Here is a 21,940-nt window from a genome sequence, read left to right on the forward strand (position 1 = left end):
CAGCCTTAGCTGTGTACAAATATTGAGCGAAACCGAGGAACAACAGCCGCAACACTTCTATACCGGCACCGCAGAAGTCGCGCACTGTCGGCGGGCTGCCGCCGGTGACGAGGTCGCGGGAAAGAAGGAAAAAGGCGCGAGAACAGAAAGACTCGGCTGTGAACAACAGTTTGTGACAGGGACATTTCCTTTCTTTTTCATGAACAATGAAAAATGAAGACGCGTTACAACACATCCGCCGGTGCGGAGCTCTCACAAGGACGAAAGAAAAAAAGCAAAAAAAAAAAAAAAAAAAACACCTCATTGGCAATGTCTGACTAGCACCCATCGTCAGCCACCTGGGAAGAAAAGAGAAAGAGAAAAAGCTATGTTAGAGTCGGCGGCACTTTCCCATTCCAATTCACAAACATATGCGCCAAGTTGAATGCGCTGCCCAATGCACAAATGCCATCGCGATCGGCTTGGAAACGTTGAAAGAAACTGCGATTCTCAAGGGAGATGGCAATCACTTTGTATGTGCGGTAAAATTTCGCTATGCTCTACACAGGCATGATCAAGGCCTAAAAGAGGGTTAAGAGTTAATTAGTTTGCTAGGAGGTCACAATATAGAATAAAGCGGACAAAAAACACGACGCGCCAAGCAGAGCGCGAACCAAGTGCCGATGAATTAAGTCACAGATGCACTCAGGCCATGGGTGAGAATTAGGACGCAAAAGTGATTGCTTCTGTGGCAGTGATGAGTGCGAACGTGAAAGGTGCTGGGATTTTTTTCTCGCCTGTCCCCTTGTTTGAGATCATTTCTTTGCATCACAGCTTTATGAGGGAAGACACGACGCGTGCGGATTGTAAATACAGGGCATATAGGATTGTTTGTACACAGTCGCAGTGGTCGCTCCAGCGCAGACCGAACTGAGCTTGTACAGTTTTTCGCGCAGCGTTATATCTTCTTACCTTTTCTAATTTTATTAGTTATGCTCAAATAGCGTATAATCTTCTGCAGTGACCTTTCTCACCGTGGTTCCTATCTGAAGTTGCCTTACATATGATCTCTCTGTTCCATTTATTTCCGCCAGCTCAAGCTCAAGTATACTTAAGACCAGCGCTGTCTATTCCTTCTGTTCTTAATGGTCTACTATTTTTTGTAATAAACCGCTACTGCAACTTCCAGTCTTGTCCATAGATTTACCGTCAAAGAGTGGGAGCGCGGGGAGGCCAGACAAAACAGACGAGGATCGCTCAGAAAGAGTTAGATCCTCCGCAGTGGCTCAGTGGTTAGGGCGCTCAGCTACTGAGCCGGGTTAACAGAGTTTGATCACAGCCGTAGCGGGCGCATTTCGATAAAGGTGAAACACTAAGGAAGCCGTATGCCATGCGATGTTAGTGCCTGTTAAAGAACTCCGAGAGGTTGAAATTAATCCCGAGCCCTCCACAACGATCGCCATCATGGCCCAAGTCTGTTCGGGACGTCAAATCCCACATACCATACCAGTGAGAGTTTTAAAACAAAAACAAAAGCGTTTAAATAATTGCACTGTTGCCTCGCACAGAGCAACACGATACGGCTTAGTTGACTCGAGACGTGTATTTTTTTCTCATTCATCTCTCTCAATGGCCCTTTAGAGCACCTTTAAAACCACTGAAGTGGCGCTGTGGACCAAGGAGAAAGCTACGGTGACAAAACATTAACGGTGTGCGTAATTAACATTATATTCGATGACCATGCGTTATCATTAGGTCCTCTTGCTTTTAATTTCTGTTATACTTCCCATAACCTCAGATTTTACATACTCTGTTATGTACTTCTCTGCTCATAAAAGGTTGTTTCCTTAACTTTGCAGAAAAAAAAGAAAAAAAGAAAAAAAAAGTTGCTTTGCTCTTTGCCGAATCATCATATCAATTTCAGTCTTTTGGGGTAGCAGAGGGGGGGGGGGGGGGGGGGGGGAGTTCATCCCGTGGCAGCCACCTTTCGGACTCTGCACTACAAAAGGGGGCTCCCCTCTCTCCACCTGCTGACCGTGGCATATGGCAAGGATGCACACCACAACGCCGGCCTTTTCATCGCGAAATGAGGCCCGTAATTGTAGCGCATTGAAACCGTGCACGCAGCGGTACCTGCATGCGTGGCGTGTTCGGCCAATGCTCCGCTTTTGCGCAGCACAAGGTGGAAGGCACCCACCTGCGGCTCCCAGACTGAGGTGGCCTGCTCAGCCGTCGGCAAGTGGAGGCGTCACCCACCCGTACTTGTCGTGGGTCTTCACCAGGCTGCGGAACGAGGACTCAGCCAGCTTTCGGTTGAACTGCTTGCCAGGCTTAGTGGCGATGCGCGCCTGGCCCTTGGACAGCGACGCGGCCACCTGCGGCGATCGAGCGGTAAGTGCTGATGGGAGCGTTCGGAAATAACATCACTTTGGAGTAAAAGAGTTTTCTCTTCTTTCTAACTAGACATGAAAACTTTAGATAGCTTGTGCAGATCGGGAGGCCCTATCCTACCCCCTAGCTAAACGCTATCAGCTAGCGAATAGTGCCATCTGCTGATATTTATCAACGGCTAAGGCCGTTGGTTGGGCAAGTAGGTTTGTAGTGCGAAACCGCTCATACGCTTACCACTACCGACCAGGAATATTGCCGTCCAATCTTTCTTGTTTATGCCGAAGTGTCAACTCTGGTTGCCCGGGCACGTGGGCTATCGGGGGTAATTTACAAGTACGGTATAGGGGCTCCAATTCAGTGCCCAGAAAATTGATTTTGGCCGATTTGGACCAAAATAATTAGAGGGTCTCAGATATATCTTAAGAGGAGGACGGCGAAAGCCTACTCTTCCTATCCTATAATTTGCCTCCCACCGTTAGCCTCTTGTCGGCATTCGTTGCAGTGCTCCATATAATTATAATTGGTTTACAGGAAAGGAAAGGCGCAGTATCTGTCACACTTTCTCCGGCAAGTGTGAGTTTGGACGGTACACCATCGCTCCTGTCGCGTGGCGTTCCTTGGCGCGCGTTCAAGTGTGGCATTGCAGATGGCAGGAACGCATTCCGCCTCGGCCAATGAGAACGCGGCAAAAGCGGGGCACACTTTGTTCACGACAGCATGAGCCATTAAAGGCTTTCGCCTTAATAAATGTCCAACTTAATTCGACTACGGCGAACACGACGGTAATCTCCAAATTTGGCCCGGGGCCACCCCAAATATGACCCACCTGCCCTTGAAATTTGACCTTGTCAGATTTGGACCAAAATCAACGTCTAAGCTAATACGACTACGTGAACATACTGGTGACATGCAAATGGTTTTGCCCGGACCGCTTCCAAATTTGGGCCACCAACTCCCTAAATTTTATATTTTCACAATTTTAACCAAAATCGACCTTCAACCATAACTGACTACGCCCGACAAGACCTCTCATTTGGCCATATGGCCAAATGAGAGGTCTTGTCGGGAGTAGTCAATTATAGTTGAAGGTCAATTTTGGTATATGGCCATTTCTAAAATTTGGTCTAGGCAATTGCCAAAAAAAAAAAAAAAAGCCCGTGCTTTGGAATTATAACTGGTTGAGAACCCCTCCCATTTTTTAAAGGAGAAAGTGTTTCTAAGAAGGCACATTATGTCCGTTCGCTGAATGCGTTGGCTGGGTGTGTCCATTCGCCTGGAGTATTCGTGGCGTGAAACTATAGAAAAAATTGTCTCCACGGGGGAATTGAACTACTATCCCTCCTATTTCTGACCAAGTGCGCCAACCACTACTCCACGCCAGGTTCTTTCTTTTTATTGCATGGAAAACTTCCGAGGAACAGAAACTAACAGTTCATGCCTCAAATCCCCGGACTACATAATGCAAGCCTTCTATAACCCAGTAGTTTCACACCATAGCAAACGTCAAAATTCCGGGAGGCACACACAAGCATCGAGATGCGATAGCCAACTAGGTGGCTCTTCCAGGGCAGCATACACTCAACGCATCAAAGCGCACTGCTCTCGTGAAAGACCGATCGTAATTCTTGTCTAGTGTGATGATCGTATCCGTGAGAATCAAAATCCTAGCGATGGAATAGCATAGCCAGGTCTGGGACGCGGCTCGATCCCGGTGACCGCCGCCGGAAAAGACCTTCCTCAGCAGAACAGCATTTGACCACCCTCACGTAGTTATTGTCCACCACCTCATATATGAATATACTAATTAACCACAAGTCCTCAGTGCGAATCAGCTGTGGAACAATTTATCACGGTGGTGGCCACACTTGTGACGTTCAGGAAGGTGCTGAGAATCTTTGGCTCCGAGCAGGCCGTCACTGGTAACTGAACCTGGCAACCTTTGACGCTAAAACTCTCTAGTGAGCCTATAGCAGTGCTTTTCGAAGAACTACCTGGTATTAAATAGGATATCATGAAGCTTAGGGAGGTTAAGAGAAAAAAAATGAAGCATATATACTACTAAAGGACGGGCATGTATACTGTGCTATGAAGGTTCGGCGGAGATACGAGAACAAGATGTACGAGGTCTGGTCAATACGCGTATAGCGGGAAACGCGAAATACTTATATAGCATAACCAGAGGGATGTAGGTATAATTAAGCTTAAGCAATATAAATTGACGGCTGTAGAAGCCTACGCATAACCAGAGGGATGTAGGGTATTATTAAGCTTAAGCGGTATAGATTGACGGCTGTAGAAGCCTACGCGTCTTTTGAAACAGCAGGAGAGCGTTATTTTTGAGTTCGCACAACGAATCATGAATACCTTCTTCGGCAAACGGAAGACCCGGAAGTGGACATAGAAACGCTCTATTGGGAAGGCCAAAAATGATAGATTTCATATTCAGCTCCAATCGAGGCAAAGTGCAGGATGTGGAAGTTATCGGGAAGGTGCGATGTAGTGACCACAGGATGCTAAGACCTCAGACTAGTCTAGATTTGAAGAGGGAAAGTATAGAGGACGTCAGGACATCTCTGCACAATAAACATGTGCCTCAACCGCGGAAGACGACCTTAGCGTAAAATCAGTGAACAATATAATTTCAGAACTTCAGCGATACCATTACTGTGTGCGCAGTAGAAGCAGACGGTAAGACAGAGGGAATATCGGTAAAATCCCTAGGCAGGCGCAAATTGTCCTACATATTGAATAAAAATATGGAGAGAATTGAGCATGCACTATAGAACGCATGCACTAAAAGCGGTCAAGTGGAAACTAAGCACGAGCAAAACCCAGGCGTATGTGTTAAGAGACAAGGCGAGCAATGTGGACCAATATGGACAAGGTAGTCCAAGTAGCTGAGAAGTTCTGCACTGATCTATACAGTAGGCGAAGTAATAACAGAGCAGACGAATGAGATGTTCCAAAGGCAACTAACAAAGAAGTAAAGAATGCATTATAAGCAACGAAAAGGGGCAAAACAGCTTGGGAGTATCATGTAACTGCAGATTTGTTGGAAGACGGTGGAGAAATCGCAATAGAAAAACTGGAGACATTGCAATGTCTCCTGGTTTTGGAAGTACCGGAATCTTACAAGAACGCTAATATTACCTTAATCCATAAAAAAGGGGGCATCAAGGACTTGAACAATACAGACCGGTCAGCTAGCTATGTGTTAATTACAAGACAAATGTAATCGCTAATAGAATCGGGGCGACCTTGCACTCCACTCAACCAAAGAATCACGCAAGTTTTCGTAAACCTATCTACTATAGACCATATGTATCTATTGTCAACGAGGTAGCAGAAAAAAGCGCCGGAATATAATCAACCTCTGTACACAGCTTTCACAAATTAGGCAGTGTATTACTCAGTCAGAGCCTAAGCAGTCATGCAGGCATTGCGAAATCAGGGTGTAGATGAGTCATATGTTAATGTACTGGAAGAGATCTATAGTGGGTTGACAGCAACCGTAGTCCTTGATAAAGAGAGTAATAAGATTTCCTTAGGAAAAGTGTTAGGCAAGGAGACAGGCTCTATCCAGTCCTGTACACCGCTTGTATAGTGGAAGTCTTCAGGGTCGAGTTTTGGGAATGGGAGCAATTAGGGATAAGGGTTGCTGGAGAATACCTCAGTAATCCGCAATTCGATGATGGCGTTGCCATGCTATGTAGCTCAAGGGAATAAATGCAAAGAGTAATGAACTAGACAGGCAAAGCAGAACCGTAGGCCTAAAATTAATAATGTGCCTAAAACTAATGTTCAGCAGCCTCAGAAAAGAACAGCAATTGACGATAGGTAGCATGGCAGTGGAAGTGGCAAAGAAATACATTTACTTAAGGTAGTGGCCGCAGATACGACCTAAAACGGGGAAATAACTTGATTCCAAGATGTGAATAACCGAATTTGAATGGAGCGCATTCGACAAGTGCTCTCAGATTATTAATGACAGCTTACCAATAACCCTCAAGAGGAAAGTATATTACAGTTGTATCTTACCCGTACTCCCGATGGGTCATAAACGTGCACGCTAACGCAAAGGGTTCAACTGAGAACAACGCAGAGGGCTATGGAACAGACAATGGTAAGTGTGACGTTAAGACACAGGAAGCTTGCAGTGTGGGACAGAGAAATAAATCAAGTTGATGATATTATAGTGAAAATCCAGGAGAAGAATTCATGTAATGCAAATGCAAGGTAGCCGATGTTCGCTAAGGATAACAGACTGGATTTCAGGGGAAGAAGAGCGTAGCAGGGGGCGGCAAAAAGTTAAGCAGAGGGATTACATTGCAGGTCTTTGATTAATGCCGTAGGCACGGGACTGGGTTAATTGCCCTGCAGTGGATGCAGCCAGGCTGCTGCTTCTGCTGGCAGACAAGATATACTTTACCGAAAAAAAAAAAAACGCGAACTAATACTAAGAAAATTATATTTGCTAAAAAAAAAAAAAAAGACTGCGTTTTCAAATAAATCGCCAAAACATCCACTGAATTTTCAATAAATGAAAACTGAAAAGCCCTACCCCTAGTCATAGTTGACTTTCCGGACTCTTGTAACAAGTGCCTTGACGGCAGGAATGCGGGCCTTCGAAGTTTAAAGGATGCCAACTGTTAACGGTTCTGTACAATATGCCCCCTGGTGCATGCAGTTTTTCTCAGCGCTTTATACAACTTGCTGTGGTAGCATTTTGGAGGCATTTTCCCCTGGAGCGACTGTAACCCACGCCTTGTAGCATCACTGCCTCTGGGCATCCACTGTTCGCTGGTGCTGTGAGTGCAGGCAAACATCACATAGACACCACACGCCAGCAGAAGCCGCTATTTGGGTAACTATATTTTCGCTTTCCAACATCAGGCTTACCTGGCGAAAAACCTGCTTCATAATCATTTTAATGCATTTTCCTGGAGTTCACAATATTTCTGAGAAAAGAAATAGCCAGGTTTAACCTACGGTTGAACCTAGTTTGAGAAGTTAGCCAAAATTTCGTCCATCTCAACTGAACTACTCATAGCGGCTCCGGAGACGCTACCGCTCTATAAACATGGGAGGCAAATGAGCTCCGTTTATAAGGGTACGTCGCGACAGCTCTAATAGCTCCCATCGGCGGCTCCCCTTGTGTTTCCTCGTTTGAGTACGCGTAGTTTCAGCTAGCATAGTTGCCAATACCTTGTGCACATGCTTGTTATTATTTATTTATTCTTATTATTCTTATCCTTTAACTATTTAACAGAATCTTATTAGCATACAGTTCTAGCTAAGCTAGCTCGCTATTAAGGCGCCGGTTACTCGACGCGCACGGTGCATATAAGGTGCCACTTTAAGCAAGCCGTGCGATCGTGCCTGCATGGCATGTATGAGTAGCGTGCATTGCTCGGACGGCTGGTTTTTATCTTACGCTCCCACTTCTAGCAGTCCGAGTTCGGAGCTCCTCTCAAGTTTGGAACAGCATGTGGTATGGTTACGTCACGCAACCTGCCAACCTGCCACATGTCACCGTGACACAAGTCAAACACATCCTAGTGAGCGACTTTTGCGTTGAGTAGAGCTACCGCTCCAACAGCGTTTTTCTCTTTGTTTTCTTCCGGTGTACAAAATTTCCGGAAATTTCACATTGCTAGAAATTGTAAGGAGCCGCATTTGGGATATTAACTCTGCCTTCGGTGAGAAAAAAAAAAGAAAAAAAAAAAAAACGCCTCTTGTTGCTGCACTCGATGGATTTTCCACTTGCCTCGATTTTTATTTACTTCTCGTGTTCCTGAGAAGGCATGTGGCAGATGACCCACTCAGAAAGCCGAGTTTGGCATTTCACGAGCAAAGAACATGCGGGGTACGCGATGATTTCTTTTTTTACTCTTGATCGACATAGCCATACTTGTACCAGCTTCACATAACAGTAGGTCATCGACAATGCTGAATGTGTGAAGACAGGACCAGCCACTTCCAATAAGGATAAACTATAACTTGCATTCTCTTAAAATTAGCTGTCTTGAGGTTAGAAGCCGGTCCTCGAGGAGAGACTACTGTTTCGCCTAGGATGACTACAATATTCGTAAATCCTGTCCCTGTGAAGAAAGAACTGCCACAGCCCAAGATGGTTTCGTTGTTTCTGTGGCCCTGTACTACACATTGGTTATAAAATGTCCATGTTTGATGCTACAAGGCGCCGCCACTCCACAGTACACAGCATCCATCCACTGAAGTCTATGCTAAAACACGCGCTCAACATTTCACTGTAACACGATGTGCTCGATATGGCGAAACAGTTTTCGTTTATTTTTTTCACGCTTGTATCCCACTGTGGACGCCAAACTGAATGCTTCATTTTCTGTCTAGCCACCATTCCTACCCGGGAAGCAAGGAGGCACTTCTAAAAGCACATTTCCACAGTGACACGTAAAAGAAGTTGTGTCGGTAGAGGACTCACCTGCACCAGGATGGCCTCAACGGTGTAGGCGGAGGCCCACCCGCGCGGCGTGAGCAGCTCCATGCAGATGGCACCGCCCTCCATGACGAAGCCACGCTCGATGTGCGGAGCCAGCACGCGCACGAAGGGTGGAGCAAAGGGAAAGTTCTCCGGAAAGGAGACACTCAGTTGAACGCACGAGACGCCAGACTCCTGCATGTCACGCCACAGCGGACTCTCCGGGTCCACTTGGTAGAGACGCACATGCCACTCGTACAGGTTGTCCTCGACCAGGTCCACGGTGAAGGCCGGAGGCTGGTTGCGAGCCTGCTGCCGCCGGATCTCGTGCAGCTCGCGCATCAGGCGTCGCGCGCGCACAGCCGCCTGCTGCGAGCAGGAGGGGGCCACCCGGTGCCGCGGGCTGCGCGGCGGCCGCGGCACGGCGGCAGCCTCCGCCTCGCCTGGACTGCCGGGCGACGCGCCGTCGGCAGGCTTGCGGGCCTTGCCCTGAGCACGCTCTGCGAAACACCATCCATTGCACAGCTGATTGAACTAAAGCAGAGACGGAAACGCTCCGTCAATAGTTTTTAGCCTTGCAACTTGGAGGTTGTAACGTTGAGAACATTTCTTACGGTGTAATGATATTCTGTTAGCGGTCGACGATTATTATAAGCGTTGCTGATACGTGTACGACTGAGTGTCAGGACACGCCTGGCCACTCGCTGTTTGCCACTTCAAAGAAATTTATGTAAACATCTTCGGCCTGACTGGTTAACCGCCTGACATTTCTTGTGCAAGCGAAGCTCGTACCACACTCTGCTTCCAATGGTGCCCCCGACGGCAGAGGACCAGATAGAGGCCTCTGTTCTTTAGTCTGTCGGCTGGAGGTACGTCCATGACGCAGGGAGGAAAACCAGGACTTTTGGCGGCGAAAGACTGTGCAAAAAATAACAATAATATAAACGCACGGGAGCGAACATTGAAGACTTGGAATAAGGAACGATGAACATGATTAGGGCTGCAGGAGTGTTTTGTATGGCGTTCTTTCGTCCACTCCTCCGCTGTGGGCTTCCGCGAGTTCTCCTTTGCATCTGCAGCTTTCATTGCGTAGTGCGTCTGGGTTCTTCGAAGCACGCCAGTCTACGCGATGTCAGCATAAACGGCGCGCTAGGCAGGATGAAACTAGGCGCGGCCCCCACTCGGTAGCGTCTCTGGCACATTGCGAAAGCTGCCTCTCTGGCACATTGCGAAAGCTGCCTCTTAGCGGCAGTCGGTACTCGATCGTTCCATGGGCTTCCCGCGCCGACACTTTCGTCTTACCTTGACAGGGCCGGCTTCTTCGCAGCGCTCCCAAAGGGTCGTGGGTTGAGGCAGCCGCTCAGAAAGAGAACTTCAATACAACATATGATAAGTTGCCGGGCTCAGTGCTGCGCATAATGACCCAACAAGTGGATGACAGTGCGGGTTTCTGTCGAAACGTCTCGTGCTACGATGACGGTATTCCTCTGTCGCGGAATAGTCGAATAATTACACGTTCCACACACATGCGCCAAGCTTTCAGAGTGCGGCTTATTTGTCGCAACAACACACCTAGGCTATCGGCGTATAGTGTACTCTGGCTGATGCTGGTCAGTTGTCTAGCTATTTGGCGTTAATGCGTCCAAAACGGGAGGATTGGGGGCCGTGAAGCGGTGGGGGATTATCGGCGGTCGCGTAGTAGAGAGCACACTCACCGGAGGACGCCTTTCCGGCGCACAGGCTGAGCAAGCGGCTGCTGCCCTCGGCACTCTCTTTCTTCTTCTTGGGCTCGTTGTGGTTAGCGCCGGTGCTGAGTCGGTGGCGCTCGCCGCGGAACAGCTTTCGCAGCGCAGCCGCGGCCATGGCCGCTGCGGGCTTATGCGCGCCGCGATCCCGGTCCTTCGGCTTCTCGCGCCGGCGGATTAACCAGCGCCTCGAACGGTGGCCCGTCACCGCAGCATCGCCCTGCAAGTCCAATCGGTCAAAGCGTCTTCCCAATGCTTACCTAGATGTAGTTAATGCAGTCGATTATCGATAATCTGAATCCGAAAGTACCGAAAAATTTCTTAAATTATGCGGAATCCGCGTTAGTGAGATCCCACTGTTCTTCGCCTTACTCGACGGAAATTAGGTCAATCCCGTGAACTACATTTCTGTCCAGTGCAATCGCTGCATCTTATATCAATCAAAATACAGTACTTGACACGCCAAGGCCTAATCTCGCAGTGTTCCGGGGATGAAGCGGAAGGCAGAAGTCGCGAGACTGAACGAGCATGTGAGCGCGCTGCTGAGCGGCACGACCCGAGATTCCATATTGCAATTCTTAAGTGGCGAACTTGGTCGTTATTTTCGGTACCGTCGTCGAGTAGCAGTTGAAAGACGAGAACTGCTGCTCTCCTAACCTCCAGCCAGACGTATACGTGCTTTGACCGAAATCAGGAGTAAAACAATGAGTTTACCGCCACGCGGCAGCATACAAAATCTCAGCTACCGTTAATGCCCCAGATCATTAAACTTCCTCCTACCGGGCAGTCTGCCAATGCTGGGTTCTCAACCCAAATGACACCAAGGTTTCGTAGGTCTCGAGCTATCATGCTCGAACAATAGACATAACTAAAGAGACAATCGTGGAAGAGATTGTTATTAACTTTGCAACAAAAAAAGCGCTACCTGCGCTTCGTAAAGAATGCCATGACAAAAAAGCACAAGTCCAAATTTGCTCGTTTAACGCCCCTGAGCGGGCATAGACGCGGGGTCATCATGTCCCTCGGACACCGATAACTTTTTGGCGTTGGAACTGCCGATGTGATGGGAGGAAGCAGGCATATCTCAACATGCTCTAATCACGGGCCTCTGACCCTACGGCATCCAAGAAACAAATCATGTCCCTGTTGAGTTCCCAGGTTACCCTAGCTTACAGCATGAAAAATTCACATCAACCCTTACCCACAAAAACTACCCCGCGCGCATGTTTCCATTCTGTCAGTTCACAGAGGCTCATCAGGCACAGACGTACTTGAATACCCCCCCCCCCCCCCCCCCCCCCCCCCCCCCCCCCCCCCCCCCAATATCTGCTTAAGCCAAAATTACCCTCTTCAAAGCTATGCATTACCACGGGTCACCTTAAAGGTCAGCTGCGATGAAATTTTCCGCTCCGTTAAAGGAGCTTTTTTCTAATACGCCAAGACAGGGCACTAACCAAATAATGCATTCGTAACAGAGGCGAGTGTGTCAAGAATCGCTCTCAAAAGCTGCCAATTATCAAACCGACGCTCGAGAAAGAGCGGCCATTGCTAATCGCATGAATATACAGCTCTGCGATTCAACTCCGGTCAGCCAGGACTACTAATTCTTGTTTTGCTCTATATATGTTTTTCGTACTTCGGAAACGCACGCGAAAGCGCGCATCCTTGTCCGCAGTAACATTCGTGTCCCCGACGGCTACACAGCGTTTAGGTGCGGTAATCGTGGCTGAAGTAAAAAAAAAAAAAAAAAATACCTCTGTAGCAAACTTGGGTCTCACAAGCCACGATTCAGCCTCTAGCCTTTTACTGCACGCCACACCTAGCCCGTTCCTTTACAACGGGTCCGACTTAAGAATGGCTTTCAAGGCCGGTGACTGCATCACATTCGGTAAGTTGCCCAACTCTGCGACACGCATCCAGGTGCACGATACGTCTAGTGCACAGCTTTTAAAGCGCTTGTAAATGCAGAATTAGTTTCCTAAGAGCATGAAACTACGTTACGATTAGTTTCACGACACACCGAGCACAGGAGGCATTGCAGCCAAAGTAAATTTTGTTGTTGTTACCTTTAACGTTTATCACCTGACAAGGGGGTACCTGGCCGCTACTTGGAAAGAATGCAAGCCGTAGTATATCGCAGGAGAGCCTCACATCCCTCGTGCATTCTATCCATTCCACTCGGCTCAGCAGCATCGATATTAAAAAAAGCCCCAGTTATGGACAAATATGGAAAACCATCTTGGTTGTAACCAGTACAACCTCGCCCTCGACATCGATAGTAATACAAGCCAATCCAAATATTTTTCCTTCGCTATTACGGACTGGGCTACTAGGCGAGAGTCGCTAGGCAGCGCTGCTGGCCCAGTCAGCACTATCGATAAATGGGTATGAAACTGTCAGCACCAAGTTCCTTGCTACCGAAGCACGAATTAAGGGAGACTTCGCTGCTTTTGATTGGCGGAGAATAAGGCTGGATTGGCTTCCATGCGAAAAACCACGTGTTCCAAATCCCGACCGTAAACACAAATTACCGCACAGCCTGGACAAAGGAAGTTTCTCGTTGTTAGCTATTTCAACCACACTTACTGGGAAACCGGCGTTCTCCCACAGGCATGGAAAACGGCCGATATCCACTTTAATCCAAAACACAACAAGGCGCCAAAGCTAAAATATTTGCGGCCAATCTCTTTCACTTCCTGTCTGGAAAAACTATGAACAGGTCACTAACGCAAGACATGAAATATCTCGAATCCAAAACCCTCGTTCTGTACAGAGTTCGGACTCTGACTCCAGATTTCCACTCAAGATATCTTACTTGAGATACATCAGGATATTTTGCTGCACTTCTGCAAGGCCCAAATAAAACCATTTGTCACCCTTGATCTGAAAGGTGACTTTTCACGTGCACAGTTAAGAACATCCTTCAAAACTTGGCCGCCACTAACTGCAAAGAGCGCGGTACAGCTTCATCGGTGACTTCCTTACCTCTCGTGCTGCGGTTATTAACATCAACGGCACCAAGTCAATCCTATCTCATTGATTTCAAGGACATGCCGTAAGGGGCAGTCATCTGCCCGCTTTAATTTCGCACTCGGTCAGCTGCATCAGATTCTGAGCATCAACCATGCGTATACGCTGATGGCATCACCATCTGGAGCAACATCTGCAGCGACGCGCAGTTGAAGAACGGCTACAAGCGGCGGCAGATATCGTGAGCGCCTACGGACTAAAATGAGGTCTACAATGGACCCCGGAAAAGTCTGAGCTTCCCGTTATAAAACGTAGCACCAAAACACCGTGGCTGCTATCATGGTTTCCGTCAATAATCAGCCAGTCTCCACTCAGTCAGCAGGCAAAACCCTTAGCTGTATGTCCACCAGAGTCGGCAAAACTACACTACCATCCGTAAACTAACAACTACGACGCAAAAGCAGCGTATGCTCCAACAAATAAAAAAACGAACAATATAGAATGAAGGAAAAAGATAACATTCGTATCTTCCAGGCCTCCATTATTTCCTTATGGCCAAGGGCAACGCGTACCTCCAGACATCTTGAGAATTCAGCAAGTTAGACACTGTCATTCGGCGTGCATACAAATTGATATTCGGCATTCACGTTTACGCATCTACAGAGAAGCGCCACACCCTGTCAGAGGCACAGCCCAACTCATACGCAATTCCTTTGCCCCAGAGGCGACAGCTTTCTTCTGTTGCACAGAATATGAAGTCTCAGTTTATGGAACTGATATTCCGTTAAAACTCCACACGGCCCTCGGCCCCAGACCGATGGATGCATCCTGAATTAACGCCACACAGTTAATGTTAATTTCCTTCTCTCCGTCGCTTAAAGTAGAAGGCATTCAAAATGTATAGTCTCTGTCCCCAAATAAAGTGCGCCAATTTGGAAACTCGTGAATACGACGGATTTCGTGAAAACAGCTCCAGCTATTTTTGAAAAAGAAGAAGCAGAAAATTGGTGTTAAGAGGCTCCAGAATACATTACGCGCGCAGAAATTAGTTTCTGTTCGTTCAAGTATATATTTTCTCAGGTCGTTGGAAAGTCCGCCTTTTCAGCGGCCTTCGCTATCATACAAATTTCCATACATTCGCTATCATACATACAAACAACTCCTCAGTTAAGATGATGCAGCCGCTGCATGACCTTTTTCCCGTATCGAGTAAGTGTTCGAAAAAGTGAACACAGAGCGATCGTCGAGTAGTCGTTACAGGGCTCAGAAAGCATGCAGCGCGTAAAGCGGCGGTGTCGTCAGAAGTAATCCTGTCCGGCGCTTCGCGTTGCACAACGGGGCATCGCGCGTCGCACTGCACGCCGTCCCAAACAGCCTACCGGTGTTTCTCATACCCAATGCTGTGTTCAACATTCTCCGCACGGAGCGTCGCAAATGATCACGTTGACGGGTTCGGCCCAAGTTTCCGTCGCCTTCGATCGCTGGCCAGTGCGGTCGCTTTCAAGGTGCCTCGTATAACATGGAAGCGGGAGTACCGGAGGGCAATACTGACGGAAAGCGGTGCTGGTCGATAGCTGTACTACGCACACCTTTGTCCAAAACATGCAGGCTATTTCCCCGGGAAGTTCCTGGACAACGTTTTCAGGCTCCATGGCACCGCCGTTGACGGAAGGAAGGCCGTTTACTTAGTAATACATCTAGACTTGTCTGGAGTGCGGACAGGGTCACGTTGTCCTAAAAGGCAGCCATAGAAACTCATCATACAAAAGCGGAGCAGGATCAAGGCGAGTTAGGCTGGCTGGTGCGGTGAGGTAAGAACACGAGGCCGGTCGGCGATTCTCGACTGACAGTTGAGAGTCAGGTCGGCCCAGCACTGTACACGATAGTTGAGTCCCAGTAGGCTGACTGACCAAGAGTCACCCCCCTTCGCTATCCATCCACCTATCACCACCCATCTGCACCCACCAGAAAAATTCAGTCAAGTATGTGAAAGCTCGACTCAGTGAGAGCATTCAGTAAAGGCATCAAAGTAATCATCGAAGGTAAAGCGAACTGCTTACGCACAACTGTGACATATCGTCCCGCAATTTATCATTACCGTTACCGTTAGAATGCCCATTAGAACAACAAAAAAAGTTTGGGCACTTGAGTTCAGCCATTAATGGCATAGCGCCACGGCGATATTAGCTCCCGTCTGCGGCTCTCTGCGAATTCCCGTTTGCGTACATGCACTTTGCGACTCGCCTAATCAACATTCTCTTAATTTATGTCTGTGTTACTTCACACGCACCCATTAGCACACAGTCGTATAGATGCTACCCTCGTGGCTAATACATTGGGCTAGGACAACACGATACAGATGTAACGTCACGCTTTAGTAGAGCCGTACGAACGTGGCTGCGTAGCGTATAGAGCACCGTAACTAACTCGGCATCCAAATGTCCCGGGATCGATTCCCATCTCCCCCTTCCTCCCCAAAGAGAAGCCCGAGCTGGCGGCGTCTGCCAATTCGGCCATGTCATGTAGTCTCGTGACGTCACAAGAGCCGACGACCAATCAGCTCCTGGCCGCGTCTCCTGCAAACTACAGAGGCATGATCGTGATTTCCCACAAAGCCGACAACGGCGTATTTTCAGTATAACGGGGTTGTTGACGCTGCGGCGTTAACACCCATTTCGTGTGTGATCATCCGAGTAACACTGGAAGGAAAGCCCCGGACGCGTCCGCATCAATGCAAATCGTAGGCATCAAGCCTACGATTTTTGAAGCGAGGTCAGCGGCGTAATCCAAATGAAAAGATTAAGCATTTTGTGGTGTAAACAGGATATTGTCGAGGGAATGTGTGCCATGTTCTTTCAGAATCTGCACGCACTCCCGCAACTTGGAAATGTTAATTCGTTTTGTTATATGACGAGTTTTCATAAGTCAGCTGAGATTTAATGAAGCCACGCACCAATCGTTTACTGTTCTAGCTGAACAGCGCCTGCCACTAAGACGGGAAGCATTTGCGACAGCAACGTGCCGCGTTTCAAACAAAGGGGATGGCCATGTTTCGTCAACGTTACCAAGACCATGAGCACTGCCTCGTGACTTCGAGACGGGACTCGAAGCAGCTGTGCAACGGTTGTGGGGCCGTCGCAGCAAGGTGCTATCCTAGCTAAGTGTAACTTATATTTTATAAAAGACCTAGCACAGTGAAATCAACTGAGGACTGTTGAGGACTGCGTGGAGCATAGCCTTGGGATTTTTTTTATCTTCACAGTTAATTTGCATTGACTAATTAGTCAGGTTTTTAATTATTGGCTTGACGAACGTAGCGACAATTCACCAAGTCTTCAAGATCAGTTGAGTGCAGTGTCTGCTCCATGTTACCGTTTAAAGAAAGGCCTGAAAGAAAGTGGTCACATGACCAGTTGCTGGCCTCTCGGTGCACACGCAAAGGCCTATCGAGGACAGCGCTCTAAGAAAACGGGATTTTGTTTTCTGAGACGCTCAAATAGCCCCGCTGTCACGTGGAAGATTTTTTTTACTGTGCGAGCAATCTATACTTCCGCAGTACCTTCCCGTAAGCACAGCTAGCGATTGTCGAAATATTTTCTTTTTTCTCTCTTTTTTTTTTTTTTTTTTTTTTTTTTTTGCAAACGCTACCCGAGTAGGTGTCACATGCGAGGCTACGTTCTCATTGCAACAGCTGTTCTCTAGCGTACCACAGAGGTCTCTCATTCGCGTTAACTTCCGAAGCGTTGGTGCCCAGTGCGAGTCGCGGAAAGTCGCCACGGATGCCTCGCAAGAAGTGCGTGACGCGGCGGTCCGCTAGACGCCAACGGTGAATCCGCGCGCGATATGGAGTCGCGCGAAGGTGCTTCATAAAGCGCGGCACCTCAGGATAGGGGAGTATCACTTGCCTGGTCGGCGACCGCATCTGAACCGTCAACCTGCACGGCCACGGGGTTGTCCTCATCGCCCCCGGTCCCAGGCTCAGGGGCAGGGGCAGGTTCTATGGCAGGTTCTATGGCTTCCATGTCAAGAGGGGCGAATCAGATCGGCGAGTCGGATCCTTCCGTGCTTGCAGCTCGGCAGCGATCGGTCCCGGGAGGCCGAGCTCACGAGTCTCGTGTCCGCGAGCTGAAGGCACCCGTATGCTGCCAGGTGCGCGCGTGGTACGTGCGCGTCAGACACCCCTTGCGGCCACCGCGAAACTAACCAGTCCTGGAAATTATTCATATTCGAATTGCATTAAACAAATGATCTTGAGCAACAATTTTTATACCTTGTGTACCTTGTGAAGTCATATAACGATCTCTTACGAATGGGCTTAGCGCTCATTGTCGGCGTTCCAGGCCAAGGTGTACCTAAGTGTGCCGACTGGACTGCTCACGACGGGAGAGTCGGGAGCAACGCATTTCAGTGCAGCGTTTCACTATATCTCTGGAGATATTATCGCCTGCAGCACATGTGAAATCGAAAGCTTCCGGAAACTGTATTTAAACCACGGGTCCTAAATGTGCGTTGGCCACCCATGCCTAGCCACCTACCCACTGATGCTGAGGAGCAAAAGGAGAAGGAAGTGTCCAGTACGACGCAACAAATTATAGCGTAACAGTTATTAAAACCTGCCACGAAACTAAAATCACCCACACGAAACTTCGCTTGTCCGACTCCTGCTTGTGAGTGGCCAGTGTACTCCTCGCCATGATTTGCATGCTCATCGCCCGCCGGTCTCACGCGGAAGTTTTGCTTACTGGCCTTCCCGTGGTTTGGCTGTCCCAGCTAAATACAAGCAAACTTTTAAGAAAGTCTGAGTGTCCTGGTCCCAGCGAAACCGCCCGAGAGCTGTTAAGAGTTGCGTGGCCTATTTCTTTCTTTCTTCTATGCTATTTAATGAGTACTAATTAAGTAAAAATTTTAATTATAGGCTTCAGGAACAAAATGCCAATGCAAAAGTTGTAGATCCTCTTGAAAAACAGCTGTCGGAAATGGTTGCATCACGATTAATACAAAGCTGATTTTTTTTTACTCGCCTCGAAGACAACTTGCATTATAACAAGCATCAAGTTGACAGTGGTACTACCTGAACGACCCAAGAGTCGTCCAGGAGAGTAAAGTCCACATTTCTCTGGAGCGCGCTCCCCCGTTGTGTTTTGTGTGCGCGCTGGATGAGAGATATACACGCCAGCGAATGGACACGTGGCAGCTCTCTTTTACGGCTGGGAAATAAAGCTACTAAGTGGTGCCTTGGTGCAGACATTTAACCAGCTGTTTCTTAAAATTATCTACAACTTTTGAACTCGCACTTTGTTCTTCAAGCCAAAAATTAAAATGATAGCGACTCAGTCATTACTAAAAAATTTAATTCGGAGAAAGAGAAAATACCGGAGAAAAAGTAGGCCAAGAGGCTTGTACAGTTCCTCTTCTTTTAAAAGCTTGACTCCACTCAGCCTGTGTACTCTGTATAATATCGCCCTTTCCAAAGTTTCTCAGTTCGTAAAATTAGCTCTAGGGTGGTGCAGGAGAGTCTAATAGTAGTCTAGGCATTTCGATGCCTCGATCAAGAAAGTTATCTTCACTGTCTAAAGGCATGAAAAGCTGGTTATGCTACACAAGCCGCTTTTCAGTGGCAGGAAGCTAAGCTAATGGCCTGGGAACTTCTAAAAAGAAGTGTCATTAGTGCCCAAGTGTCGCTGTATAGACATCTAACCGTTTAAAGCTTTATTATACTTTCGCAATAAAATAATTATTAACATATTAGAGCTTGGATTATTATCTGCAACAAACTTGAATATATACAGAAAAAAGTACGCCCTGCGCGTCTCTCAAGATAAAATAAACAGGTCACTAAGCGGTGGGCGGAAGGAAGAAGCCTCGGCGACACACCGCCTCATCCTTCCTGCGAATGCGTGCCGTTGTCGAGGGGGCAGAAACAACAGCGATGCGCGTTTCTTTTCTGCCATGTTTTCTGCTTTACGATGTCGTTGCCCGGAGACCGGCGCGGTGCCTACTCTGTATTTACTCTCATTTGGGGATGCCTTGCTGCGCCCCAATTATGTTTGCCCCTTCGCACCTCGTCTCGCACTCCTGTGGCTTCTCGGAAAAGAGGTATTTGCTCAGCTGACCGTCGCTGCTCTTGGCCGGGACATTCCATGCAACACGGCGCCGGAACAGCATCGTGAGATGAGGTCCGTGCGATAATCGTTTTCTCGGTAAATTACCCTCTCATTTAGAATCAACTGCGGGAATCAGGAAACTGGTCAAGCGAAGCAGCTCTGCAGAAGCGCCTCTTCAGTGCGTATCTTGGCCACTCGCACGCTCATTGTGGTACACTTATTTTTGGAGACTAATGTGTGGCGGAAGCCCGTCTGGTCGGGATGGTACATGACGAAATTAGATGGCGCCGACCAAATGAAAAGGGTGGGCTTGCAGATGGCAGGAACGCAGACAAGGAGAACACATCTCGCGGAATCTCACAGATCTCGCGCACAACTCTTGCGGACGAGATTTCCTTCCATGAGCACAGAAAGGCTTTCGTCTTAAAATCGCAGGAATACCAAAGCAGCTTCTGTTGATTTGACGATGGCGTTTGCTGCGCGATGCGGTTGCTGCTGGCGGTGGCCACGGCGTACAAGACGCAACTCGAGCCTGTTGACCTGCTTCACCAAAGCCCGTGATTTCCGGTAATTCCCGACTTTGTGACTTCTAGCTTCCGCTCGCCAACCCCACTCGCGCGAACTCTTTGTGTTGTGCAGGAAAGCACGCCAGCTAAAGCAGGTTGTCCGCGAAGGCTGGTATGTGAGCGCTATACACGCCGGAATGTCAATGTTAACTTGGGTCGCCCCACAGACTGCGAAGATAGCGGCCATACAGCAAGAGCGTTAGCGTTATAAATGGCCTGCGTCACATTTTCTCAATGCATTAGGCGGTCATGCTCACCCCTTGGATGTAGCACAATTCTCACATTGTAACGTTTATCATCGCTACCACAATTCTCACGCCCACTTCGCTGTTTGACAAGGCTAGCGGCTGGTAATTGCAGCATAGAATCTCCATGAGCATGCAGTGGCCGCACATGGTATCTACGTAAATTTAATATTAATATCCCTAATGCCCTTACGACATATATATGACAGCGACGAACGCTGGCATATCGAGCTGGACATTACAACAGTCTCATTAGCAGAAAACAGTGCATGTGGCGTTACACGTAGAGTATGTTAAACTTTAGTGCGGATGCACATAATCCGGCGGCAGCTACTCCGAGCAATATCTTGTCTTGCTTGCTTGTGGAACAATTAAGATTGGTCAAACAGGAATGACACGTCATCACCCAGCAGACCAATCACCATAGGCGCGAATTTCGAAAACTGCGTATAGGAAACCCGAGGGACCGAAATTGACACCAAAGTACAATGGACCGCGCCAAGTCTGCTTGTAGCGCCCACATTTGGCCCGGACTACCCCGAAATTGGGACCTGATCACCCGAAAATTGACCTCGTCCAGCCTGTACCAAAACTGATATCAAAGTATAATGGACCGTGCCCAGTTCGATGGTCACCGCCAATGTTGGCCCGTACCACTCCCAAAATCGGGCCCTGGTCACCCGAAAATTGACAGGCACGAATGCAGCGAGTGAACTGTTCTTTAGCACTAATTATAGGTGTAATCACGTTAAACCACTGTGATTTTTGTTTTCACATCTTCAAAATCCTGAGAGTTATAAAATGCTGGCACATGCAGCATCTCGTTTGTATCAACCCACTACGTGCTAAACAATGTTTTGGATATTTCCTATTCGAAAACTGTACATGTATACCGTCTGCTTTATTAATTCAAGGTGTTTGCTTCAGGGCCATGCATTTCGACTCGTCTAGCGTCCTCGGTTATTCAATTTATTCGCAAGAACAAGGAAGGCTTTCCTCTTCGCTTCCGCAGACTTTTGAAGCGCCACGAGTGCTAACAGATCTCTTCTACACTACCAAGTTTCTAGAGGACTTTTGGTAATGGCGATCTTTTGCACCTGACTTGTTTATACTTGTTGCATTTGATCACACTTCGGTGTGACGCGTTTCGTTTTCGTTTTTTTTTTTTTTTTTTTTTTTTTAATGCATATCAGCAACATCACCACTCGTTTAAAACGGGAATAAAATTTGTTTAGTTGAAAAAAGTCTGGCTGCTTGGCTACTTTTTTTTTTCTTTTACTATGGCCATGATATTGTTTTTTTTTTTGTTTTTTTTGCCATAGAAAACAGTATGTATGGCGTCGTAATATCGAGCGAAGTTCGTTTATCCGGTTATACGCGGCTGACAGTTCAAACTACCTACCCTTCTACCGAGCACACGCCGACACGGATAAAAGGAAAAACGCGTGCCGGCACCAAGCAGGCATTTATTGCTGTAATA

The 21,940-nt window shown here is 47.9% G+C and overlaps 1 protein-coding gene across 1 annotated transcript; it reads right to left on the minus strand.

The window, feature by feature from the left end:
• Positions 1–221: 221 nt before the first annotated feature.
• LOC146205145 (ubiquitin-conjugating enzyme E2Q-like protein 1) lies at positions 222–10,789 on the minus strand. The gene is made up of 4 exons (XM_084586854.1): positions 10,546–10,789; positions 8,834–9,330; positions 2,177–2,354; positions 222–338 (listed from the first exon to the last, which is right to left on the minus strand). The coding sequence occupies exons 1-3, from the start codon at positions 10,691–10,693 to the stop codon at positions 2,205–2,207; spliced, it is 795 nt and encodes a 264-aa protein (XP_084442980.1). The 5' UTR covers positions 10,694–10,789; the 3' UTR covers positions 222–338; positions 2,177–2,204.
• Between the last annotated feature and the right edge of the window lie 11,151 nt (positions 10,790–21,940).

Source organism: Amblyomma maculatum, chromosome 1 (genome assembly GCF_055883805.1).
Source record: "Amblyomma maculatum isolate TAMU_Amacu chromosome 1, ASM5588380v1, whole genome shotgun sequence".
NCBI lineage: Eukaryota > Metazoa > Arthropoda > Arachnida > Ixodida > Ixodidae > Amblyomma > Amblyomma maculatum.